At 40.1% G+C, this 27,677-nt stretch overlaps 2 protein-coding genes and 1 pseudogene across 7 annotated transcripts; 1 reads left to right on the forward strand and 2 right to left on the reverse strand.

Annotated features, from left to right (window-relative positions):
- Positions 1-973: 973 nt before the first annotated feature.
- On the reverse strand, positions 974-5,221 carry LCMT2 (leucine carboxyl methyltransferase 2). Its single transcript, XM_055316641.1, has one exon. The coding sequence runs from the start codon at positions 5,219-5,221 to the stop codon at positions 3,158-3,160; it is 2,064 nt and encodes a 687-aa protein (XP_055172616.1). The 3' UTR covers positions 974-3,157.
- Positions 2,473-2,553, reverse strand: LOC129504293 (U5 spliceosomal RNA; annotated as a pseudogene).
- ADAL (adenosine deaminase like) lies at positions 5,141-27,677 on the forward strand. Of its 6 annotated transcripts, none has more exons than XM_055316644.1 (11): positions 5,141-5,260; positions 8,608-8,870; positions 9,118-9,248; positions 9,751-9,811; positions 14,424-14,511; positions 16,722-16,803; positions 20,803-20,929; positions 22,192-22,272; positions 24,833-24,971; positions 26,672-26,772; positions 27,319-27,677. In XM_055316644.1, exons 2-11 carry the CDS (start codon positions 8,805-8,807, stop codon positions 27,511-27,513), a joined length of 1,071 nt encoding a protein of 356 aa, XP_055172619.1. In that variant the 5' UTR covers positions 5,141-5,260; positions 8,608-8,804; the 3' UTR covers positions 27,514-27,677. The 6 variants fall into 6 exon arrangements, 5 of the variants coding, with proteins under 5 accessions (XP_055172619.1, XP_055172621.1, XP_055172622.1 ...); XM_055316646.1 differs by having other exon boundaries at positions 5,143-5,260; positions 8,644-8,870; XR_008663309.1 differs by lacking the exons at positions 5,141-5,260; positions 27,319-27,677 and adding exons at positions 5,275-5,600; positions 26,219-26,404.

The raw sequence follows: 27,677 nt of genomic DNA on the forward strand, positions 1-27,677 counted from the left end.
AGAACAAGCCCAATTACTCATAATGCACCATACGGGGCAGTGCTCAAGAGAATAGGCACCACTGCACTACTAATTTAGGTCTGGCATACATCCACACTCTCTTGACAATCCTTGCTCCCCCACCTTTTCCCCCGCCAAAACTAATGAAATAATAATGTTTGATGGCACCATCAGGGAGGTAGCATAATGAAAGTTACAACCTGGGCTTTTAAGTCCTTTAGGTTAGAATTCTAGAACTACTACATAGCCAAAAACACTCATTTCATCAATGTTCTGCTTTGATGTGTTCCTGCAAGTCAGAGGTAGCCTGTAGTGAATTTACAAATAAGAAATACAGAGCAGTCTTTTCTCCTTCTGATCATATTCCTCCCAGTAACTTAATATCTGGCCCACCCATAGCCTTGCCAGATGCCTAGCTATTAAGCCCTTTATTTCCCAGGGTTCATTCATGTCCATATCTGGTAATGTTCCAAGAAAGGGCTCTTATAGTCTCAGTAAGTTGCCTGTCTTCTTCTGGAAGCCTTCATCTAACAGAATCAACGTTGCCCTCTGCACTTAAGTTTGTATTTACTACTCAGTTTTTTCATATTAATAACCTTTCCCATTCATTTATATGCAAAGTTAATAACAATATTTAGGAAGAGAAGATTTTACATCATCCTAAGTCCAGCAAGATGTCAACATTGATAGTACTTCTAAAACTTAAGTACATGCAGAATCTCAAGATATTAAGGTTTCAAGGATTGAAGACTAACAAGAAATATAAGTGGTACTTTGATATCACCAAAGTCACTACCTTTTGAGATGTGAATTTCACAAGGTAGACACAACTCAAATGATGAATTAAGGCTCAAATTTCAAGGGTGAACTATACCCTTGAAATACTACATTGTACTACATTGTATTTTCACATTGTATAAAATACTACATTGATTTCACAAAGTTCACCAGGAAAGATGACCCACTGAAAGGATAATTGAGAAGACTTTAATGAAGATACTTTAATTAAAAGTGAATAGGATTAAGGGAAACCAAGTCAGGATGGTGAAATATCTCAGATGTCCAGATCTTTTTTTTTAAGATATTATTTATTTATTCATGAGAGACACAGAGAGGCAGAGACATAAGCAGAAGGAGAAGCAGACTCCCTGCAGGAAGCCTGAAGTGGGACTCAATCCCAGGACCCTGGGATTACAACCTAGGCCAAAGGCAGACGCTCAATCACTGAGCCACCCAGGTGCCGCTGTCCAGATCTTTCTCAAAAATAGAAATGTTCTACATCTACACTAATACCATTGACGTTAGCTATATGTGGCTATTGAGCACTTAAAATTGATTAATGAGAGGTGCCTAGGTGACTTGGAAGGGTTAAGCCTCTGACTCTTGATTTCAGCTCAGGTTATGATCTCAGGATCATGGGATTTGAGCCCCATGTCAGGCTCACACTCAGTGGGGAATTTGCTGCTTGAGATTCTCTCTCTCCCCCTCTGCCCACTCTCATGTGCTCTCCTAAATACATGTTTTAAAAAATTGATTAATGCAACTAAGTCACTGAATTCTTCATTTTATCTTAAAGTTTAAATAGCCATATGTGACTAATGGCTGCTATATTGGACAGTGCAGCTCAGGTCTAAGAGAGCCATTAGAACTCCTAAGCCTAAAGTGGTAAGGAAGAACAATTACTGGAACCTGGAGTAATGCAGAATTAGGACCATATCTTATTGGAGAGAACTGTAGGACAGGAGCTGTGTAGCCTTTGACAGAGAATGCATCCACTGCTAACTTGCAGATTGGCAGAGGAAACAGAGTATCCTGACCCATTCTTCCTGCCCAACCACCCTCCCTCTGGTGCCTGACTGGTAGAATTCACCAGAAACTTGAGGACAAGAAAACTTTTTTATAGTCCATAAGGTCAGCACAGAACATACTATGTTCTCCATACTAAAGGATAGAGACTAGATCTGGAGCAAAACATTAGCTAACCATGTAGAAAATAAGTTGAGGCATCAAATGTTTGGCTTATTAGCATTATAAATCTAAATAATATGGAACCAGTGGCAAAAAAAAAAGCCCTATTTTTCAATAAAGTCTAACCAATGTGTCTTACTAAAGCTATCCCTGTTCTGCGCTGCACTAAATGGCACAATGCTTTAATCAAACTGTAACTGAGTCCGTTTCAGATTTCATACATGAAGAATGAGGTCAAATCATGTCCCTTCAGCTATATTCAACCTTGTATTCTTTCAAGATAGCCTCCTAAAAACAAGGCCTCAAAAATTGGCTAAAAACTCATTACGGGGATCCCTGGGTGGCTCAGCGGTTTAGCGCCTGCCTTTGGCCCAGGGTGCGATCCTGGAGACCCGGGATTGAGTCCCGCATCGGGCTCCTGGCATGGAACCTGCTTCTCCCTCCTCCTGTGTCTCTGCCTCTCTTTCTCTGTGTCTATCATAAATAAATAAATAAATCTTAAAACAAAAACAACTCATTACCTCTCCACAGAAATCTTTAGTAAAAAGCAAAAGATTTATGTAATATGCAGAGAAACCAGAGTATCAACCTTGTTGTGTGTGTTTTTTTTTTTAAGATTTTATTTATTCATAGAGACAGAGGGGGGCGGGGAGGAAAAAGCAGGCTCCATGCAGGGAGCCTGACATGGGACTCAATCCCAGATATCCAGGATCACACTCCAGGCTGCAGGCGGCGCTAAACCGCTGTGCCACTGGGACTGCTGTGAGTATTGACCTTGTATTCTTACCAAGGATCTGTGTTAAACTTTTTCAAAGTAACATCTCAAATCACAAAGCCTGACAGAGGGAAATTTTTCACTTGCCTTAGGCTAAGGGTCATTCTAAATAAATGAGTAAACTTAGATGAGGAAAACCAATAAACTAGACACAAAGGAATCCAAACCACCACCACCCCGCCCCCCGCCCCAATTCCTACTCTAGGACTGTATTCTCTTCAGATAGGCCTACTTATGTTTTACTTTTGTACCATCTCTCTGTTATGTTTTAACAACTTCTTTCACTTTCTGCAGTGGATAGCAGTGCTAATGAGAAGAAAAGGGGGAAGGAAGGAGTGGTAATGTCCACAGTCAAATCCTATTTGTGGAAACCTTTAATGGTCTATGTTAGTGTGTCCTAAATATATCAAAAGCTCAGTCCGACTCTCCAGCACTTAAGGAAGAAAGGTCTAATGTCACTATATGGGGGTTGAAGTAGGTGCCAAAGGAAAAGCAGTTCCCACCACCTCCAAGGAGCAAGAGCTGTTGCTCTTCAGGAAGGAGGATGCTGGTATGATTGTGTAACATTAACGGCCATGGCACACATGTTGTGTCAATCTGATACTCAGAGCTCAATCCTGTAGTTAAATCAATTACAGTCACTCCAGGAACTGAGGAGGAATGAATCCAGACCCCTCCAACCAGTAGAAGCTTCCCATTGAGCACATGAGCTGTGTGGGAGTACCTTGGAGTAATGGGAGGCTGGATGACTATTGATTCCCAGAGGAATCCACAAGAGCTTGGTTTTAGAAAGAGTACAGAGCTCAGTGGCTCCTCAGAAACACCCAGACCTCCAGCAATAACGGCTCCCCCTTGCCAGCTGCAGGCACTGTGTGAATGCCGACCTTCAGGTGCTTCTCCCTCCACTGGGATACTGACCCAAGCCATTGTCCCCATATGTAGGAAATGCCAGTCACTTAGTACAGGTTCCACGACACTTCGACCCCCATACACAAACAAATATTTCTGATTTTCATAGGACACTTCTGTTGTTGAATGCCGCCAACATGACAACGTGGAATCTTCTGGGCCAGCCTTTTTTACTGTTACATTTAGGTCCTCAGTGCTGTTGTCCTCACTCTTACAAACACCAACTTGTAGAATTCCCAAGGCTGGAGTTACTGGGGACAGTCTCCCTCCCAGAACCAAAACCTGAGTATCTGAAAGTCTTGTCATGGTGTGATAAAGGCGTCCATCCCACAGGGCTCCGGTCCCACAACAGCATATTTGGTTGCCTTTCCATTCAAAGTCACAAAATCTCGAGAGCAAGTGAAACTTGCTCACTCGGCAATGCCGCCCCTCTTGCTCTCCAAATCCTCCTGTGCTAAGAATAATGCTTGGGCTCAAAAGGACAGAGGCATGCCCATATCTCTTAAGGTTTCGGCCCTGGCTGTCACTAGTGACTATTCTAGCAGGGAAGACTCCTGATGGAGAAGCAGGATCCACTCGAGGAAACACCTCCGAGAGTGGAAACACCAGAGTTTGGGACAGAGTGTCTCCTGTTGAAGCGGCCAGAATGAAATAGTGGGCGCACTTCAGATGCCACTCCTCAAACTCATCAAAAGGTTCAAGATTTTCCACGCGCTGGCATTCTTCTGAGGAGAGAAAGCAGCGATAGAATTCATTCATGTCCATGGCACGACAATCAGTCCAGCCCGCCTGAAGGAAGCGGTGCTGCTGGGCCTCTACGTCGGGAAAGCGGTCCAGACCATGCAGGGGAGAACTGAGCTGCCGAAAATGCTGCTGCATGAACTGACCAAAGGCATCATGTGGCCTCATCTGCTCGTAGATCACGAACAGGGCATCAGGAAAACGCTGGGCTGCCCAGGCAATGAGGGCCGCGGCATCATTCGGCTCCAGATAGGTCAGCACGGCCTCAGCCAGGAGCAGCGTGGGTGCAGCCGCGTCAAGGCCGGCGGCGGCCAAGGCCTGGTCCAATCGCGGGAGCTGCCGCAGGTCCAGGCCTAGGAGGCGGTAGTCCGCGCTCTCAAAGCACAGCACGGATGCGGGGTCCCTGCTCTGGAAAGGCCCGGTCAACTCGCACAGTTCCGGCGTATCTTGAATCCTCTCCGCTTTGCGTCGGGCCACGTCCGGAAAATCTACTTCCCAGACTGCAGCCCGGGTCAGGCGGCCCTCGGTTTTCAAGCGAAAATACAGCGAATCTGAACCGGCTCCCAGCGATACGACCTGGGCGCGAGGAGCGCCGGGGGCCGCGCACGTCCGTTCCAGGAAGGCGCGCACGCAGTGCCCCACGGCGCGTGCGCGGACGTAGTAGCCGCGGTGGATGAGGGGCGCGCGGCGCGCGGTCCCCGGAACCAGCAACGCGGCAAAGGGGTCGTGCACGTACCCGTGCGCGGCCAGGGAACTCTTGCTGAGGGCGCTGCTGTCGTTCGTGCTCTGTACCGCCCCCGACCGACGCTCGCGGCCCCGCGGGCCCATGGCCGAGAAGAGCGTGAGGAGCGGCGGTCCGTCTCCGTGGTGAGCTCTCTTTGGTGCGGGAGTAGCCACCTCGGGGACGTCGGTACGGAAGAAGCACCCTTCCTCCGTGACTTCCCTTCCGCTTGTGTGTGCGTCACTTCCGCGACGTGGGCCCCTCTCCAATCAGAATTGAGGAGGGTGTAGCTTGTGCTAAAATCGATTGTGATTGACATGGCGGGGGGGACTTTTCTGAGACTTCGTTTTCCGGGAAGACAGACGCCCTCCGGCTTATTGTGGGCACCTGGACTGTGTCTGGGAAGCGCAACAAGCCTTTCCATCCGAAGGGAAAATTTAGCTGAGTCCTCTTAGTTGACTCAACTATTGACGGACACCTTTAAGGGTGAGTGTGTGGGGACTGACAACCGGACTTCCTTGGACGGCAGGGTCAGCGCCGAGTATTCTGGTGGGACAAAGCAGGATTAGAACCACTGACCTTGGTTGATGGGCAGGGCGAAGAAGGGGTGGTTCCTCAGATGCTAACCACTAGTAATTACTAATTTATTTAATACTTGCACAGTTTAAAAAGAGTCCCATTTAACGGAAAACAAGTCAGTGAGGCCAGGTGCAAAATGAAACTTTTACAGAGGTTGTGGTTCACCCAGTAAATGTTTCCCCGCATATATATAGTATTAATTCTCTTGTATTCCCGGCTCTGTGCAAAGCTGACAATAAGTAAAACCTTTATTTTTCAGCTATAAAATGACATTCCCCTCCACCTCCAAAAGTCTGTGACTCTAGGGTACTGTTGAATATATCCACGAAAGAGGGAGATCACAGAAGGGGGGTAATTATTCCCTCTGATAGGGTCTGAGTCTTGTTGGGGGTTTAAAATAAGCATTATGTTGTTTTTGAGTTGGAGGTTTGGAAGTCATCAACAGTAGGAAACCGCTTCCAGAGATATTGAGGAAATTTATAATTTATTAATTGGGATTTGGTGCCTGACTGCAGGGCCTAAGGTGAAGAAGGAAATCAGGATGACTCTAAGTATGGTTATCTTGCAGCAGTCTAGCAGAATGATTAAGAGCAAGAGTTTAGGAGTTCAGCCAATTTGGATTTGGATACTGGAACTCGGAGGTTTGAGTCAGGATAAAGGTTTGATAACTGAAAAGTGTCTTTAGATTTGGCGTTGAAGAGCTCTAAATGATTTCAGAGAGCAATTTCTGTGGAGCAGTAAGGGCAGAATTCATTATTTCAGTGAATGGGAGATAAATAAATAGAGGCAGCCAGTCTAAATTATGCCTTCAAGGAGCTTGGCTTAGAATGAAAGGAGAGACAGGACAATATGGGAAGAATAAAGAGGAATATGGGTACAAGAAGTGAATTAAAATCTGAAATTTAGTAAGGTGTAGTTCTTACCTGTTAAAGGCATAGATGAGAGTTTATTTCACCTTCCTTTCTAGAAGCTTAGGTGAAACCTCTTGATTGGCTGGGGCAAAAAAATACAAACATCCTGACTTATCTTTTGTATCATCCATTAAAATCAGACACTATAGAGGAAAGATGCTCAGTCTTTCCTGAAATGACTGCAAATGAAATGTCTGCAAGTGCCTTTCTATAAAACTACTTTTTTTTAAGATTTTTTTTTTAATTTTTATTTATTTATGATAGTCACAGAGAGAGAGAGAGAGAGAGGCAGAGACATAGGCAGAGGGAGAAGCAGGCTCCATGCACCGGGAGCCCGACGTGGGATTCGATCCCGGGTCTCCAGGACCGCGCCCTGGGCCAAAGGAAGGCGCTAAACTGCTGCGCCACCCAGGGTTCCCTTTTTTTAAGATTTTATCTATTTGAGAGAGAGCAAGTGAGCATGAGCAAGGGGAGGGGCAGAGGAGGAGGGAGAGAGAGAGAATCTCTAGCAGATCGCTCTGAGCACTGAGCCCTATGTGGGGCTCAATTCCATGACCCTGAGATCATGACTAGAGCTGAAGACAAAAGTTGGACACAACCTACTGAACCACTCAGGTGCCCCCAAACTGTTTTTCCTTTTTGCCCATTTTAATATCAGGGCAACTTATGTAACCCCTCTCAGTATCAATTTACTGATTTGTGTTGTAGCAGAAGTATTTATTTTGCAAAGTTATTGCAAGAATCAAACTTAATAGTAAAAGCACTTGTCACTTATCTGGTGGGCTCTGAATGAGAACTGTTTTTATCAACATCATTATCATTAATATGTGAGAACCCAGAGGATTAGGGTGGCTATTCTGAGAAATCACTAAATTTCATTTGGAATTTTATCTTAATTTATAAGCCACTTCAGAGGTGAAGGGAAATTAGGCTTTATTTATCACCAACAATGTGCTAGGCACTGTCCTAGGTCTTAGGGAGGTAGAATAAGCCATAGTCATTGTTCTTCTGAAGATTATAGTCTGGTGAGGAAGAAAGACAAGTAAATCAATGATTGAGATGGGGTACCTGTATGGCTCAGTCGGTTAAGCATCAGACTCTTACTCTCAGCTCAAGTCTTGACCTCAGGGTTGTGATTTAAACCTTGTGTTGGGCTCCATGCTAGGTATGGAGCTTAAAAAAACAAAACAGTGACTGAGATACAATGTGACAAAGTGCTAACTTAAAGGTAGTCACTGAATTATACAGGAGCATAGCAGAGGGGAATTTAAATTACTTGATTAATCTTCATAGCTACTCTGCATTTGTATCCCATTTTTACAAATAAGGAAGCTGAAACCATTAGTTTAGTAACTAAGGCCATATAGCTACTAAACGGCAGAACTGGTAAAAAAAAATTTATAAAGGATCTAATAGGTAAGGAATACACCTTACTAAATTTCATATTTTAATTAACTTCTTACCAGTTTGAGGCCTTTTCTTATTTCTAGGTTAGGTTAATTTGCTTTAATAGCATTGAAGGGGCTCTTGCCTTTTTTTTTTTTTTCCTTTTGTGTTGTGGTAAAATACAAAATTTTAAGCCAGTTTTATTTTATTGTATTTTTTCCAGCTTTATTTTTATTTTTTTATAATAAATTTATTTTTTATTGGTGTTCAATTTGCCAACATACAGAATAACACCCAGTGCTCATCCCGTCAAGTGCCCCCCCTCAGTGCCCGTCACCCATTCATCCCCACCCCCTGCCCTCCTCCCCTTCCACCACCCCTAGTTCGTTTCCCAGAGTTAGGAGTCTTTATGTTCTGTCTCCCTTTCTGATATTTCCCACACATTTCTTCTCCCTTCCCTTATATTCCCTTTCACTATTATTTATATTCCCTAAATGAATGAGAACATATAATGTTTGTCCTTCTCCGATTGACTTACTTCACTTAGCATAATACCCTCCAGTTGGCTTTTTGCCTTTTGAAGAATAAACTGCAAAATTCTGTTTCTTTGTTTTTAGGTCAACATCTGAAAATGTTCACATTTGTTTAAATAGGGGAACCTGAGCTCAGAGCTACATCTACAGTTTATCTTATCAAAATGTGTGGACGTAGAACAAACTGAAGGAAATTGAAGATCACAGAACTTACTGACTGAAGCACTGTTCATAACAAGAATAACAGTATTTGGAGAAAGACCTTTTTATTCCGCTAAATCATGATGGAAGCAGAAGAAAACCAACAGCCGTGGAAGACAGCCTTTTACTCAGAATTACCTAAAGTGGTGAGAATTCAACCACAGAATACTGGAGTGGTTGCTAAGTATAAGGATGTCTATGTTTGTTTGTTTCCTCAAAGAAAAGTAAATTTTATAGGTAGAATTTGTAAATTTTGTAAACTTTAAAAGTTATATAGTTACATCTAGTAGGCAGTTTGCCTAGTGCAAATTACAAACATGAGGTACCTGGTATGATGCTATAAATCTAGTGGCTATTTGAGAAATTTTTACTAATTGTATTCTCTTGTTTTAGGAACTTCATGCCCACTTAAATGGATCCATTAGTTCTAATACTATGAAGAAATTGATAGCCAAGAAGCCAGGTCTTAAAATCAATGATCAGATGACTATGATTGATAAGGGAAAGAAAAGAACTTTAGAAGAGTAAGTTTGGGGAGGTTGTGGACATACTTCTTTTATTCACTATTAGAGTTTTGAGATTGTAAATACTATGTAAGAATCCAGATTTTAGTAATTAATAGGGTAGCTATCTGGTATGGAGAGTATAACATATAGCATTTTTTTTCCAGCTGTTAGACCATTGACAGTATTTTTAGTGATTAACATTTGTAAAGTTATTCTATATTAGAATATTCTTTAGAGGTTAAAATGTAGGCTTATTGATTTTTCTCCCTGTTTGCTGCTGTCAACAGGAGGTAGGGGATGTGGCAAAGGGAAATAGTATTTCCCACTTAAAAGTAACGTTTTCTTTTCAGGCATTTGATTATCCTTCCAGATCAGTGTAATTTTTGAAGAACCTATTCTGTAGTTCTTTATAAATATATAATTAGTAGTAGCCTAAAATATATTCATTCAGTTTAGTTGGATTTGTCTCCAGTGACAAGTTTTTGATGACTAGAATATATTAAAACTTTTCCTGTTGCAGATGTTTCCAGATGTTTCAGATTATTCATCAGCTTACTACTAGCCCTGAAGATATTCTAATGGTGAGAAATGAAGCAATTTTTAGAGTGGTTTAAAAATTATTAAGTAATTTATAGCCTTCTGTTATTCACATGAAGTTTTGCTTTCATCAAGAGCCTAATGAAAATATTTTCTCCTTTTTGTGGCAACTGTTTTCAAAACCATTATTGGACATTGCTAAGAGTTAATATCAAAAGACTACATTCATTGTAAAAGATCTGAGAGAAGAACCAAGATCAACATATTCTGTTACATAGAGGATAAAATCTTGTCCTGTTTTCCATATATACCATATCAAATGAAATATTTGACCATAGATGGATATTTTCTTGATAAGGCTTTATCTGTACTACTTGAGATACTACTTGATATACTTTTAACTGCCTGGGTGGACAGTATAAAGAATGAAGTTCAGGAAGTAATTAGAGATTGAATGGTTAATTCCTAGTCCTTCCTTCTGGAGATGGAGGATTAGAGGACACCATTGTGTTCTCTATCTTTCTCTCTCTTTTTTTTTAAAGATTTTATTTATGTATTTGAGAAAGTGAGAGGGAGAGAGCATGAGCAGAAGGAGGGGCAGAGGGAAAAGCAGACTTCTTGCTGAGCATAGGTTCCATGCAGGACTCAATGCCTCAATGCGATGCGGGGCTCGGGGTCCATCTTGGGACTCCCAGATCACGACCTAAGCTGAAGGCAAATGCTTAACTGACTGAGCCACCCAGGCCTCCCACCTCTGTGTCGTCCTATCTGAAACTCTGTGATACTAGACTCTGATAAGGATGACTGGCTTCTGTATCATTGTCTGACTAGGGTGGCATTTTAAAATGTACTCTTTGTAACTGGAGAAAAACAGAATCCTATCAGTTTTCATAATCATTAAAAAAAAATGCACACTGAGGGGGACACTTGATGGGATGAGCACTGGGTGTTATTCTATATGTTGGCAAATTGAACACCAATAAAAAATAAATTAAAAAAAAAGAAAAAAAATGCAGAGTAAGAGGTATGACCTTGAGAATTAACTCTTGACTGGTCAAGAAAGAAATTTTCCTTCCTGGCTGAGACTGATCCTCATGATAAATATTAAGTAAATTGATCACCCTTTAGAGGAGAGTTGACTTCGAAAGTTTAGTTTAATAAAAGTTGCCTAAGTGCCCATAATGTTCTAGGCACTGTGTTAAAGAGAGTGCCCCCTGAGGAATGTATAGTTAGATTAGAGAAACAGATACATAAGCACATCAATCCAACATAATGAGGTAAGCTGTGTGTTAGAGACACACACAGGGATTTATAGGAACTCAAAAGAGGATTGTCTAATTAGCCACTCAATAGATATTGAATGCTGCTAGGAATGTCTCACTTTCTGTTGTTGATTGTAACAGAGTAAAACTGATGAAATCTTGGATTCTGAGAGTTTATCTAGAGCTAGAGTAATGTTATGCTCATTATTTCATTCCTTTCAAAGTTGGTAAAAAGCTTTATTAAAATGAGGTAAGGCAAGATGAAATCAGTGGGAGACAAACCATAATTCTAATCATAGGAAACAAACTGAGGGTCACTGAGGGAGAGGGGGGTGAGGGGATGGGGTAATGGGGTGATGGACATTAAGGAGGGCATGTGATGTAAATGAGCACTGGGTATTATATAAGACTGATGAATCACTGACCTCTACCTCTGAAACCAATAATATATGTTAATTAGTTGAATTTAAATTAAAAAATAATTTTTAAAAAATGAGATAAGGAAGGGCCCCTGGGTGGTCAGCTCAGGGTAAGATCTCAAGGTCATGAAATGGAGCACCCCCCCTCCACTTTGGCTTATTGGGGAGTATGCTTGGGGATTCTCTCCCTCTGTCCCTCCCACAACTCAAGCACGATTATATGCGCTTGTGCGCTCATGCATGCTCTCTCAGATAAATACACTTGATCTTAGCCAAAAGGCCAAGAAGCAGTCTCTCTCAAATAAATAAAATCTTTAAATAAAATGGTGGAATTGCGATTCTGTGATTTGACTTAGTGGTACTAAAATGAGCAACTTTAAAGCTTTTCTTTTTTTTTTTTTTTAAGATTTTGTTTATTAGAAAGAGAGAGTAGAATCAGGAGGAGCAGCAGGCAGAGGAAGAGGGAGAAGCAGATTCCCTGCTGAGCAGGGAGCCAGATGTGGGGTTCGATCTCAGGACCTTGGGATCATGACCTGAGCCAAAGGCAGACACTTAACCAACTGAGCCAACCAGGCGTCCCAAATGAGCAACTTTAGGTGGTTCAGAAGAATGACATTGAGAATGGAGTTAATAGCATTTACATATAATAAGTGAACCTTGTGTGGGAGTAAGCCAAGAGATTGTTTGTTCGTAAACGTGAGACCAAGTGTATGGGATCACTTAAGAGTTTAGTCAAGATGACCTGGATGTAATCTCAAAGAGAAAGGATTGGAATGTGCCTGAAATAATAATATTAACTATTGCATTTGCCAGACAGACATCCAAGACTACTTTCTGAGGTGGGTATTCTTATTGTTCCCTTTTTGCAGATGAAAAAAAACCCCTGAGGCTTAAATTGATTACATGTAACTTGTTCGGGTCACTTATAGGGAGAGTAAGTGGCAGAATTGATGATCTTTGGGCTCTGAGTCCAGAGCCCATGTTCTTTCTCATTCAAGAGATGCAGTCTTACCATCCTTTGAGTAAGCAGAAACTTAACTAATTGTGGATGTACTCTGTCTGAAGAAGGAACTCAAATAACAGTTGTCCTCAGTACCACTTGCTGCATGGAGCAGAAAGGCCTAATCTGGCAGACATGATTGGGAACCCCAAGAAGTGTTTGGACATGAGTAGGAATGATACCACAGGCCTCACCATGGCCTACATAAATCGTCCCACTGCTCTCATTCCATACTTGCCAGCAGCTTCTGTTGTTCTGTTTGGTTTCACTGGTAGCTCAAGAAACCAAGAAAAAGGGTACCTTGGATAGTAGCTGTGGTCTTATTAGTCACTAAGGACTGCCATTTCATACCTTCATTTCACCCTCATTGTCACTGCATACATAACAAATAGGCTTCTGCATTAGCCACATATGAGCTGGTAACTACAGTTCCTTGGCCTGCGTAGATGAGGCCTACACTCTGGTGGTAGCATTGGCAGCAACATGGAGTTTGCAGTGCCATGGGGTCCGGTGCCTGTGATGATGGTACAGAAGCTGCAGGGTCTTGCTCTATAGTGGAGGAAGCAGTAGTGTCTTGCTTGGTCCAAGAGTGTCACATGATTTTGAATGCTTTTGTGTTGACCTGAGCTGTGTAGTCTCTGAGGCTGATTTTCCAGAACTCCTGGTGAATTTTAACTTAGTATAATTATAATAAATTCCTTTTTGGCTTTAGTTAAATGTACACATACATGCACGTGCACACATACACACACACACTCCAGATGAAGCCCAGACCTTGGATTACAATGAATCCACCAAAGTAGTGCTGCCTTGTTAGGCACTGCCTACACAATCAGCCAACCTTTGTTCTTTTACCAGGACACTGCACTTGCATGCCCATGTACATGTAGTCAAAACAGATTAAGATCAGGATACCAACTACAGGGACTAACTAGGGCTGGTTGTCACAGCATTACCAACCTGGTCCTTTTTTCTTCTAGATTTGATTTTCTTTTTCTTTCTTTCTTTCTTTTTTTTTTTTTTTAGGATGGATGGCAGAGAAGAAAAACATGCTTTCATCCTTTTAATACCATTGACCCTAGTCATTTAGTTATTTTTGGATTTTTAAAATTTGTACTAAATTGGATACCATTTTACTCATATTTATCACCCATTTCCTTTGCCAAAGAGAAATTTTTTTCTGGGGAAAAATTTCACCCTGCCTGAAGAAACTTCTGGGGAAAATTTCACCCTGCCTGAAGAAACTCTGGGGAAAATTTCACCCTGCCTGAAGAAACTCTTGAAAAGTACAACTTTCATTTGTAAATAACTTGAATAAGAACCTTAAGCCATGACTTTTTTTTTTTTTTAAAGACAGCTGCAAGTCTTTTTTTTTTTTTTTTTTCTTATTTATGATAGTCACACACACACAGAGAGAGAGGCAGAGACACAGGCAGAGGGAGAAGCAGGCTCCATGCACCGGGAGCCCGATGTGGGATTCGATCCCGGGTCTCCAGGATCGCGCCCTGGGCCAAGGGCAGGCGCTAAATCGCTGCGCCACCCAGGGATCCCAAGCCATGACTTTAAATGGTATATCAGTAATGCCTAATTGTTTTAGCTACTTGCTTCCATATGTACTTTCCTAGTACTACACACTCATAAGTAATTTTAGTTTTGCCTCATTTCTCTGTTTTATCAACTGCTGTTATGAATACTAGGAAATGGAGAAATGGCTAAAAGGAGAAAATAGAAATAAAAAGTACATGTGATGTGCAGATTTGGATTTAAAGTGAGAATGAGGGTTGTGATGGGAGTTCTTGGAAGTGTTATAGTCCCGTCACAGTCTGCAACAGGGATATGACAAAGCAGGCCATCTTAGCCATGTGAGAGACTTGCAATATATTTTGCAAATGAAATAGAGCTGTAGCATTTGGCATTTTCATTGGGACCTTAACACCAACATTATCAATATTGTGTCCATTGCCTTAATTATCAGGTCACAAAAGATGTCATTAAAGAATTTGCAGATGATGGTGTCAAGTACCTGGAACTAAGGAGCACACCCAGAAGAGAAAATGCTACAGGTAGGATTTAATTACTTCTCAGCAAATATACCTTTTTCCTCTATGCTTTGATGATTCATGTGTTTATAAGTTGAGAATATGAAGCACTTACTTTTACAGTATTACAGATTCAACAGTCCAAATCTTCTGATGTACATTATGAGTGAGTGAGTTACTAAGTTTAAAAATCAGGTCAGAGATTATCTGTTTAAGGGAATTAAAAGGCCTTCAAAAATTTTGTTGGTTCTTATTTGTTTTTCTCACTCTGAGAAAAGGATCCTTCTTATAGTTACATTGTCTTAATTGGAGGCTACTTCTTGCATCAAGAGCACATGTGAGACAGTTCCACCAAATAGATGCTGAATCATGTTTTATGAAAATCACAGAAATGAAAGTTTTTCAGTCACTTCTCAGAGACTGATAGTGTCTTAGGTCAGGAGCAACCAGCAAGGTGGTAAAACCTCTCTGGATGGAGATAAGTGGATCTAGATATGGTCTGAAGAAATTTCCTGGGACCCTCTTTTCATAAGGACAGCATCAAGAGATATTTTGTAGTGTCAGTCCCTCTTTGTCATTTGTCTGTGACCTGAAGAGGCCCTGCTGGTTCATTGTGAACCCTGATATGTGTAGCCCAGTCATTCAGGGGATAACATTTTTAAAACTACATAGAGTTAAGAGTTGAAATGGGATAAACAGAAGATTCTTACCATGCATTTTTAAATTGCAGGATCAGTTCCAGGTTGTGGTGAGGATAGTGAAAAGGAGAGAAGAAACTTGCCACTTACCAGAGCTCGTTTGCTCTTTGAATGGAGATTCAAAGAGGGATGCTAACCTGATATGCAAATATAGGGGAATGGTTAAATAAGGGTTAATGGAAGGCAGCCTCAGTGGCCTAGTGGTTTAGCTGCCTTTGGCTTGGGCCTGATCCTGGAGACCAGGGATTGAGTCCCCTGTCGGGCTCCCTGCATGGAGCCTGCTTCTCCCTCTGCCTCTCTGTCTCTCTCGTGAATAAATAAATCTTAAAAAAAAAGGGAGGGGGGTTAATGGAATATTCGGCAACCATTAAAAATATTTGCAAAGACACTATAGACTTGGGGATAACACTCAGAATACAGTGTTAAATGACTGAACAGGATACATATATATACCTAGTAGCACCTCATCTATTCAAAAAAATATATGTGTATACTTAGAAAAAGACAGTGGTTATCTCTGAATGGTGGGATTATAGGTTACTCATTTTTTTCTTTATAATTTTCTGTGTTATTAGAGATTTTTCCACCTAAAGTAAGCATTTTATGATTGGGGGATAAGAGTGTTTTAGAGGAGGTTGCTCTGGAAAGTGCTCTTTCAGAGCTCCCCAGAAGAAGAAGACTTGTGCACCTAAAATTGGAAGAATTGCTCTAGTACCCTTGGTACCCTTGGACAGGAAACACTGAGCCTGACCAGTATTGAAGAGGCAGGAACCCAAGAAGGGATTTCTTTTCTGGACCAGCAGGAAAACATTCTGCTAATAGGGAAAAATGATTTGCTTTTGTCTTTGTTTTTTTAAGGACAGACCTTAGAAAAAGGCTTATTCTTGTTTTATTAGAGTGAACATTTCAGATTTCTATAGCAGTTTGTGAGAATAGTTTTGTTTGTTGGTTTTTTAGGCTTTTTTTTTTTTTTTCTTAAGTAGGCTCCACACTGAACATAGGGCTTGAACTCATGGCCTTGAGATCAAGAGTCAGATGCTCTACCGACTGAGCCAGCCATAACAGTAGTTTTATGTCTGTTGAATCTAATAATAATTTTTAAGTGGGCTTATATTTTCTTTTTTTTTCTGCTTTCTAGTACTTCATTTAAAATTTTTTTTCAAAAGCACGATTAGCATTTATGAGAATGTACCCATAAGGCCATGTTTTAACTTATCTTTGATTATGCTCTTGTCACAGCATAAAATAAAAATGTAATTGTTCATAGAGGAATGTTTTTTTTTTTTAATTTTTTTTAAATTTATTTATGATAGTCACACAGAGAGAGAGAGAGAGGCAGAGACACAGGCAGAGGGAGAAGCAGGCTCCATGCACCGGGAGCCCGATATGGGATTCGATCCCGGGTCTCCAGGATCGCGCCCTGGGCCAAAGGCAGGCGCCAAACCGCTGCACCACCCAGGGATCCCCATAGAGGAATGTTGAAGGATGAAATAACTGATGATCTCTTTATAAATATTTTCTTTATGTCCTTTCCAGGAATGACTAAAAAGACTTATGTGGAATCTGTACTTGAGGGTATAAAACAGTCCAAACAAGAAAACATAGACATTGATGTTAGGTAAGAAGCATTGTACCTTAGAAAAAGTAGAATGTGAAAATGTTACTATTTTGATCATAAGTAAAATAGATTTTTATAAGTCAAACAATAACTGATTCTTATCTTAGAAAAACAGAATGAAGAACTCTGTTGCTTATAGTTGAGAATGCAATTCTAAATTTACCATGTGGGAATAAAATTCTGAGTAATGTTGCTCTAGAGAAATACAGCTTCCCATTGCTCTTCAGCCAAAATCCAGACTTCTTATTGTGGCCTACAAGGTCCCATGTAATCTGGCTGCCTCTCTGACTTCAACAGCTTTATGTAGAACACTTGTCATTGTTATACACTGGTTTGCTCTCTCTTCCTCAAACAGGCCAAGAGTGTCCCACCTCAGCACCTTTGTACTTCCTGTTACTTTTGCCTTGAACACACTTCCACCATATCCTTGCATGGCTAGCTTTTCATTATTATTTTTTTAAGATTTATTTATTTATTCATGAGAGACAGAGAGAGAGAGGCAGAGACAAAGGCAGAGGGAGAAGCAGGCTCCGTGCAGGGACTCTGGGATCATGCCCTGAGCCAAAGTCAGATAGATGCTCAACCGTTGAGTCACCCAGGCATCCCAAGCTTTTCATTATTGAGTTCTCAATTTGCCTTTCGCTTCCTCAGAGGGGCCTTCCTTGACCACCTTATCTAAAGTGCCCCCCATCCCTCTAAATCCTCTAGTAATCCTTTTATTTCCTTTGTGGCACTCTTCTTAACAAGGTCAGAAACTATCTTGTTTTATTTGTGTGTACATACCCACTCGAGTAAAAATTCATGAGGCCAGGAACCTTATCTTTTGTTTTCCACCACCCCCCCAGTACTTAGAAGTGATATATAATCAGGACTCAGTAAGTCCTTGAAGGAAGAAAGCTACCTGTGAAGTTTCTGGCTATAAAATCTCTCCATATTAAGCTTAACTAGACTAACACTCATATCCCTCTCAAAAAAAAAAAAAAAAAAAAAAGCAGGCAAAAGACTAGAGAATTCAGAAAAGAACACTTACAGATGACCAGTAAGTGTACAGGGAACTATTTAATTTCACTAATCAGATTATTTTTTTTAAGATTTGTTTATTTGAGGGAGGGTGTGTGTGTGTGTGTGTGTGTGTGTGTGTGTGTGTGCGCGTGCGCGTGCAGGGGTGGGGGAGAGGCAAAAGGAGAAGGAATGAGAGAATCTCAAGCAGACTGCCTGCTAAGCATGGAGCCTGACGTGGGGCTTGATGTCACAACTCTCAGATAATGACCTGAATTGAAATCAAGAGTTGGACACTCAACTGACAGCCACCCAGGCACCCATAATCAGATAATTTTAAAAAGAAATATTACAATGCCATTTCAGTAGCCCCCCCAAAAAAGGGTAATAACCACTATTTGTGAACTTATACATTGCTAGTAAGCATATTTTAAATACCTCTTTTTTTAAATATTTTATTTATCTATTTGAGACAGAGTGAGCAAGCAAGAGAGCATGCAGAGAGAGAGCAGGAGCAGAGCGGGGAGGAAGAAGCAGACTTCCCATTGAGCAGGGAGCCCGATACAGGGTTTGATCCCTGGACTCTGGAACATGACCTGAAGTAACAGCAGGTGCTTATCTGACTGAGGCATCCAGGTGCCCCTAAATAAAAATTTCTTTAAACAGCAGTATGTGGGGCGCCTGGATGGCTCAGATGGCTAAGTGTCTGCCTTTGGCTCAGGTTGTGATCTCCAGGTCCTGGGATCCAGCCTTGTGTCAGGCTCCCAGCTCAATGCGGAGTTTGCTTCTCCTCCCTCTTTCTCTCCCCCTGCTCATGCTCTCTCTTTTCTCTCTCTCTCTCTCTGTGTATCCCTGTCTCCAATGAATAAATAAAATCTTTTTTAAAAAATAAAAATAAAAAGCAGTATGTATTAAGATGTATAAAGATGTTTCCCTCTGACCCAGTACTCCCATTTCTAGAGATGTATCCTAAGGAAATAAATTGATTTTGTGTAGGATTCTTTTTTTTTTTTTTTAATTTTTATTTACTTATGATAGTCACAGAGAGAGAGAGACAGAGACAGAGACACAGGCAGAGGGAGAAGCAGGCTCCATGCACCGGGAGCCCGATGTGGGATTCGATCCCGGGTCTCCAGGATCGTGCCCTGGGCCAAAGGCAGGCGCTAAACCGCTGCGCCACCCAGGGATCCCTGTGTAGGATTCTTTATTGTAGTGTTATTTATTTATTTATTTATTTGAGAGAACATGAGAGAGAGACAAGCGGGGGCAGGGGTACAGAGAGAGAAGTAGACTCCCTGCTGAACAGGGAGCCTAGATACTGGGCCATTCCCAGGACCCTGGGATCAAGGCAGATGCTTAACTGACTGAGCCACCCAGGAGCCCCTGTAGTGTTATTTATAGCAAAAAGTGGAAAACATCCTAAAACATTTAGCAATCAGAGGACAGTTACATTATGTTATGTCCCGATGATTTATATTGTTTTCTAACATTATTTAATGGCAGGAGAAATTGTTAAGTTAAAAAAAACTGCATTTATATATAGTTGTTCCAAAATTTGTAAATAAATAAATGCTGGAGGAATTTTGTGTGTGTGTAAAAAAATAAGTTAATAAATGCTGGGATGCCTGGGTGGCTCTGTGGTTGAACGTCTGCCTTCAGCTCAGGTTAATCCCAGGACATGGGATTGAGTCCCACATCAGGTTCCCCACAGAGAGCCTGCTTCTCCCTCTGCCTATGTCTCTGCCTATCTCTCTGTGTCTCTCATGAATAAATAAATAAAAATCTTCTTTTAAAATTTTTTTAAAAATTAGTAAATGCTGGATGAAAAATATGCAATATTAACAGGAGTTAATTTTTGTCTTCCGATCTACATTTATGACCTAAGTCAGGTAAATATGCCTGGTTTACTTCTTTAACATTTTTTATGCAGTCTGTTATGCACAGTGGTTTCAGATGTGCAATAATTTGTACAATGGTTTATTCCCAAGTATGCCTTAAGCAGAACAAATGTTTTTTTTCTATATAGTTCCTTGCCTTAATAAATATGTAATATAAATTTAAGCAAACTTCTATTTTGTATATTTGTAAACTACAAAGTAAAAAATGAACATTTTGTGGAGCTTGTATTTTGCATACTCAAGGTGAGAATTAAGTTTTAAATAAACCTATAATATTTTATCTGAAGAAAAAAAACAAAAAACCAGGCATCTGGGTATTAGATGCCTTGTAGAATTCCAGCTAACCTGAAGAATGACTTTGCATCAGCTATTGGATATGTGTTAAAAAAATAATATTACCAATTTTTTAACACTTAATTAAATAATGGATCTTAGCCTCCTGATGAAAGAACACACCACCACTTAGGTTATACTTTTGCTAAAAAATCGAATCTGATCAAGCCTCTAGATCAGATCCAATTTTCAGTTTATAGATATCAAGGGAGAAACAGATTAACAACAAGAATTCACTCAGAAAAATGAATATTGTGAGAAACTTTTTAGAACAAAGGACCTGGTTTCTTCAATAAATGAGTTCAAGAACAGTGGAGGGTTGCAGAGAAGAGGAAAGATAGGGCATGGAGGGAGTGCTAGATTAAAAGAAACTTGGGATGCATTGACCAACACAATGCATGGACCTTAGTTGAACTCTGAATCAAACAAACTGAACAACAAATACAAGAAAAAAATATGAAACATTTAAGAATTTGAATACTAACTAGATGTTTGGTGCTATTTAGGAATTTATGTGTCATGCCCTCTGGCAAAGTAAGCTGTCCTATCACTCAGGCAGTATTTTTTTTTTTTTATAAATTAATTTTTATTGGTGTTCAATTTACCAACATACAGAATAACACCCAGTGCTCATCCCGTCAAGTGTCCCCCTCTGTGTCAGGCAGTATTTCTACTAAGGAACTTTTACATGCAGACTGCCATACCTCTCTGGCCATATTTTTTCATCTGGGCTATATTTGTTTTCAACTCTATTTTTCTTATTTTAAAGGTATTTGATAGCAATTGACAGAAGAGGTGGCCCTTCAGTAGCCAAGGAGACTGTTAAACTTGCTGAAGAGTTCTTCCTCTCTACTGACAATACAGTTCTTGGCCTTGACCTCAGTGGAGACCCTACTGTAAGCTGTTTTTCCTAAATACATTTTAATTCTGAAAGGTAGAATCAGTTTGTTGGGTAAGGATGAGCTTGGGGCATCCTGGATTCTCCAGAGGTCCAGCAGACTCTCTGTGTGGATAAAGACCTATTCATAACTAAAATCTTTTTTTAAAAACATAGAGGCACCTGGGTGGCTCAGTCGGTTAAGCATCTCCCTTCACTCTGTCATGATCTCAGGGTCCTGGGATAGAGCCCCATGTTAGGCTCCCTGGTCAAAGGCGCATCTGCTTCCCGCCACTCACCCCCGCTCACACTCGCTCTCTCTCTCTCTCTCTCTCTCTCAAATAAACTTTTAAAAATTAAAAAAGACCCATCCTGCCCTGGGTGGCCCAGAATGTCTGTAGCAGCTATTCTCAGCCAGGGTTCCGTGAAAGAATTAAGCACTCTAAAAAAAGAAAAAAGTAAGATTTGCATGAGAGGAGATTAATTAATTCATTACATAGGATTCATGTTTAATATTTAATTATGGCTTGGCCTTAATTATCTCATAGAACCTCCAGTTGAGAAAGGCTGGCCTAGAGCTTCTTGAATGTCAGATTCAAGGACAGTGTCTCACTGTCAAACTTGTGGCACTATTGACATTGTGGGCCAAATAATCCTTTGTCCTGGGAGGATGTCCTATCTATTGCAGGATGTTTAGTAGCATCCCTGTCTTCTCTACCCACTAGATACTAGTAGCACCCTCCTAGTTGTAACAACCAAAAATGTTTCTAGATACTGCCAAATGTCCCCTGGTGAGGTATGCAGAATTGACCATAGTTGAAAATCACTGGATTTTAGAGAGTCCCACAAAATGGGTTTTTAGGTCTTTGTCTAAACCAGGACTATTTTGCTCTTGTTTCATTCATCCATTTGGTAGAAGCTTTCTTTGCTGTAATCATACAAGTTCCTGAATCATGCAAGTTCTCCTTAGCACTAGATAATCTAGATTTTCTTGCAAAAATAAAATTTGGCAACCTCTATATCTAGTGTGGCTGATTGATTTCAGGTTCACTGATACATGACTTTATGTGACTTAACATTCTTGAGGTCAGGGATTGTGTCTTTGCCAGCTTAGTATTCCCTAAAGCGTCTAACACATTGTAGGTGCTTTATAAATGAAATTTTAAAATGAATCAATCTGCTTTTTTCTTGCTATTATTTTATTCCTTTATTGACACAGTACATAATTCTTCAGTTTGCCTAGAATTCTCATGCATCTTCATTTTAACTTTTATCTTCAAGGTAGGACAGGCAAAAGACTTCTTGGAACCTCTTTTAGAAGCTAAGAAAGCAGGCCTCAAGTTGGCATTGCATCTTTCAGAGGTAAATAATATCGTAAAATTAGGCTGAGGATAGATTACAATGAAAATAATAATCATTTGTAAATGGCTAAAAGTAATCTTGGAGATTAAAATAAAGTAGAAGAGGAGGAAAGTATAAATATTTTAAAATGTAAATTATAATGGGTATAATGGGAATGCCTTAAAAAAAAAAAAGGAATGCCTCAGTGGCTTAGTGGTTTAGTGTCTGCCTTCAGCTCAGGGTGTGATCCTGAGGTCCTGGGGTTGAGTCCCACATTGAGCTCCTGCAGGGAGCCTGCCTCTCCCTCTCCCTATGTCTCTGCCTCTCTTTCTGTGTCTCTCATGAATAAATAAATTAATCTTAAAAAAATAAATGTAAATGATAATGACAGAGGTATGACTTGCATTAGTACCTTATGTTACTGTTTTTGTTTTTGTCATTCCTGAGGGTAGCTATTGACTCATACTACACCTGCGTCATTAAAACAGCTATTGACATCTTACTGAAGAAAATGCATAAGTTTTCATCATCAGTCTTGTCATTGGCAAGCTGACACTAAGAAAAGCAGCAGTTCATCTCACTTGTCCTCATAAGGGACCTGAATGTATCACATGCACTGGCAAGAAAGGAAGTAGCTCCTCATTATTTTATAAGGCTCATCAGAAGATCAGGTGCCTGTCATTGGGCCCCAGCTCCTTGGCAACATGAGCACAGTGACATAATGTACAGATAATGGCTGGAGAACAGTCACTTTCTTAAGCACATCCCTGTGAGTTAAACAAGGGAGTCAACTGCACTTTCCCCCATTTTACAAATGGATTTACTTTATACCACAGTACTTCTACCTATTCGTTTCGTTTTTCTTTTCTTTTCTTTTCTTTTCTTTTCTTTTCTTTTCTTTTCTTTTCTTTTCTTTCTTTCTTTTCTTTTCTTTCTTTCTTTCTTTCTTTTCTTTCTTTTCTTTTTTCTTCATACAAAAACCTGTACATGATTAATGTGTACAGCTTGATGAGTTTGGAGTTTAATGTCTCAAGTACAGGAAATTAAGCTACTTACCTCACAGTGTTATTTATGAGTATTAGATGCAGTAATATATAAGGGTTGATTAGCATCATGATTTAAAGATTAAGGAAAAAATTGGAGCTTCCTGTCAATACTGATGTTTTTCATGTCTATAAGCAAAGAGTCAATAATCTGGTGGCAGAAGTTAAATCTAGAGTCTGTGTTTCCACACTCTGATAAAAAAGATCTGTCACTTACAGGACATCCTCTAGTTAACCTAACTGATGTCTGATTGAAGCTGTTGGTCAATAAAATGAAACAGCCAGCATGTGTTACTGTGACCAGTTATCTGTAGTTTTTGTGCACAGCATCATAACCTTCTCTTTACCTTACTTTCTGTTGCTTCTTTTTTTTTTTAAAGACTTTATTCATGAGAGATACAGAGAGAGAGAGAGAGAGAGAGGCAGAGACACAGGCAGAGGGAGAAGCAGGCTCCCTGCAAGGGACTCGATCCCAGACCCCAGGATCACACCCTGAGCCAAAGGCAGACGTTCAACCACTAAGCCACCCAGGCATCCCCACTTTTCTTTTTCTTTTTTCTGTGTCTATTTGTTTCTTTAGAAAATTTTAAAATTTTCTTTATTCTGTTGCTTTTCTTGTTTGATCCATTGGATGTAAAATATTTCATTTCAACATGTTATGGTCATTTGTCTTGTAGGCTATCTAGTAGATAAAGAGTACAGCTAGACCTGTTCATGGTAGTTGTATATCAGTATATACAGCAGTGGGGTGCTTGGGTGGTTCAATTGGTTAAGCGTCTGACTTGATTTCCACTCAAGTCGTGATTGCAAGGTCATGAGATCAAGCCCCATGTGGGTTCTGCTCCAAGCCTGCTTGAGTTCTTTCCTTACCCCTGTGCTCCACTACCCCCACTCACACTTGTACTCATGTTCTCTGTCATATAAATAAATAAAATCCTTAAAAAAATAAGTAAAAAATAAAACATGAGCATACTACACAGAGAATCTGGGCCCTGGAGTCAGAGCTCCATGACCTTAGGCAACTTAAAAAAACAAAACAAAACAAAACAAAAAACTTTGTTTTAACTACAAAAGTTAGGTATATTTGAAAAAAATCTAAGTGTAGAGAAGTGTAATGAAGGAGGAAAAAAATAAAAACTGAAAGGTCTTTCTCATTTCATTTCTGCTCCTGAGTTGATCTTGTTACTTTTTCTGAACTTTAATTTCTTCATCTTAGTACTTTACAAGATTCTTGTGAGGTTTAAAGGAGAATTTATGTCTCCTCCTTAAAAGGCACAAAGCAGGTCTAAAAGTGTTTATCATTATTATTATTATTGTTAACTCTAATTATTATCATTGAAATGAATCTAGAAGAATATTGGGAAATGAATGGGAAAATAAAGGCCAAGAAGAGAGCTGGGAAGGTATAGGTAGTTCAGCTTTCCAGAATGTCTGCATTATCTTCTTTGTGAGGAACAAAGTAGCTAGTTACAGAAAAATAGTACCGTTTAAGAACTGCTAAAAGAGGTTATTGATCCCCTCTCTCTCCTTTTTTTGAGATTCCAAACCAAAAAAAAGAAACACAAGTACTTCTGGATCTGCTTCCTGACAGAATTGGGCATGGGACATTTCTCAGCTCCTCTGAGGAAGGATCCCTTGAGCTGGTAGACTTTGTGAGGCAACATCGGATACCACTGGGTAAGGCTTAGGGCTTCAGGTCCTCCTGATAACACTCTGTACATTGGTCCCCAGTCACCTGGTTGCAACATGTATGCAGAGAAGTACCGTTCTAAATATATGTCATGTAGAAATTAAAAGTGGCATGGTACATGTGCTTCCTGAGCCTTACTTATTTAAGTAACAGGAAGTTTTAGCTTCCATTAGAATATAAACCCATGAAAGCAGGGCCCTTGTCTGTCTTGTTCACTGCTACATTCCCCAGTTCTTAGAACTCAATAATTATTATATTGAAGGAATAAGGGTCATCTAGTATTTTAAAATGACTAACCAAATTAGTATGTATTATAAAAATGTGTGACAATTATTTAAAAATTAAGAATTATGGAAGATTCCAAGACATTTTTAAATGTATGTTGACTATTACCACTTATGTGTCTACATGATAATCTCTGGAGCTGCTTTTAATTAACAACACATATTTATGGAGTAGCTATGCCAGTCACACTGTTCAAATTACTGGGAATAGAGCAGTAAACAAAACAGGCAAGGTTTCTTTCTCAAGGAATTTATATTCTGGCTAGGTAAGAGAGACAATAAACAGTTACACAGGAAAATGTCAGTGTTAAGCTCTTTAAAGAAAATTAAACAGTTTGATATAATAGTGATGAGATAATCACTTTCAGTTGGATGGTCAGGGAAGGCCATACTTACGTGGAGGGAAAAAAGCAGTTGACTGAAAACCATTTTACTGAATGATCAATTTGCTGAGTTTAGTTTTATGAATTTTCAAAAAATTTGTGTGGGTATGTGTTTTTTTAATTACAGAGTTTTCAGCAATTCATAATGAGATTTTTTTTCTTTTTACTAAGGACATTTTTAACACCCCCAGAAGTTGAGAAAATGGAAGCCATTTGCATAGTGATCTTAGTGTGGTGGCCCAGCTCTGTGCCCAGCAGTGTGAGGGGACAGGCTGCCATCCCTTGGACAGAGTGACCCTGTGTTGAGCCTGCCTTATCATAGTGAGCAAACGCCATCAATCAAGTCAGTGAAGTTATTTCTGCTCTGGCTGGGGAGCCAAGTATAATGTGTCAAGGCAGGAATTTGTTAATAATAGAAGTCATTCTTGAGATGAACTTACTTGGAGCAGACCATAAATAGATGGTTATCTGAGTAAAGGTGTTTTTAAGGGTTTTCTTTAAGTCCATTTCTGCTCTTGGCTTTTTATAATACTGTAGCCCTCAAGCAGTGCTACCATTTTGTTTTAGCCTCCACTATAAGACCAGGAAGAAGTGCAGTAATCCACTGGGTGACAGGCATTAAGGAGGGCACCTCATGGGATGAGCACTGGATGTTATACTATATGTTGTCAAATTGAATTTAAATTAAAAAAAGAAAAAAAATGCAGCAATCCTTCAAAACTTCCTTCATAATTCTTCCCTGCTTTCTCCATGGTGAGTGGCTTATAACATTCCTCTTTCCTCTCCATTTTGGTAAAAGAAAGGGAAGAAAGGGAAAAGTACATAGTGGGAAGGGGAAGTAGTTGCTGTCAAAAGTCGTAGCACATACTTCCTGTACAGATTGAACTACAAATTTTCACACATAAGGTGTGTGAAATTAGCAAACCTTGGAAAAATTTCTCATGTATCTACTTGGTGAACACTGATGAACGAGTCTATTAATCTGCTTTTAATAAAAGATTTTTTCCTTCTTTCATCTAGAACTCTGTTTGACCTCAAACATCAAAAGTCAGACAGTTCGATCTTATGACCAGCATCATTTCGGATTCTGGTACAGCATTGCCCATCCTTCTGTGATCTGTGTAAGGTGTACACATCACTTATATGAAGTACTTTGCTTTTTCAGTCCATTGTTGCATAAAGTCAGACATTCACTACTAGCTAATTGTCTTGCATTTCTCAGCGTGCTGCCCAAGTAGAGGAGTGAGAGAGGATCAGGGCATGAGAGGCTTCAGAGGGCCAGAGTGACTCAGATTTGGCGATATGGATAAAGGTCCTGGGCAGTACCCAGAGGAATATAAAAAAATACTGAGCCCAGTACCCATCCTTAAGATCCTGTTTTGTTTGATCTGGTGTGAGTCCTGTAGACAGATACATTTTAAAAGCTTCCTAGTGATTTTAATAGGCAGCCATGGCTGAAAGCCACTGCTCTGGATTTTCTGGGTTTTGTTTTAAAAAGGATAAAGAGGCCTATTTAGTTATAGATATGCATGGATGCATTTATAGGCCTGTTTAGACTCTTAAAAGAAGCATGGTAAATAGGAAAATAGATTCTAAACATAAGTTACTGTTTTTTAAAAAGTCGTTTCCTTGTTCATTAATTTATTATTATTATTTTTTTTTGGCAGACTGATGATAAGGGTGTTTTTGCAACACAACTTTCTCAAGAGTACCAACTGGCAGCTGAAACATTTAACTTGACCCAGACTCAGGTGTGGGATCTGTCTTATGAATCCATCAACTACATCTTTGCTTCTGACAGCACCAGGTCTGAACTGAGGAGGAAGTGGAATCATCTAAAACCCAGAGTGTTGTATTTTTAAGCTGCAATGACATGAACTACTTTTGAGTATGTGTTGCAACCAAGATCTTCCCACTGTATCTCACTTAGTTAACTCTCTACCTTTGAAGCACACCAGCCAGGTACCATGGGCACCCTCACCAGCACTTTACTCGTGGCTGGTGCCCAGTAAATATTTTAAATTGA

The sequence above is a fragment of the Nyctereutes procyonoides genome, unplaced genomic scaffold, assembly GCF_905146905.1.
Source record: "Nyctereutes procyonoides isolate TBG_1078 unplaced genomic scaffold, NYPRO_anot_genome, whole genome shotgun sequence".
Classification (NCBI taxonomy): Eukaryota; Metazoa; Chordata; class Mammalia; order Carnivora; family Canidae; genus Nyctereutes; species Nyctereutes procyonoides.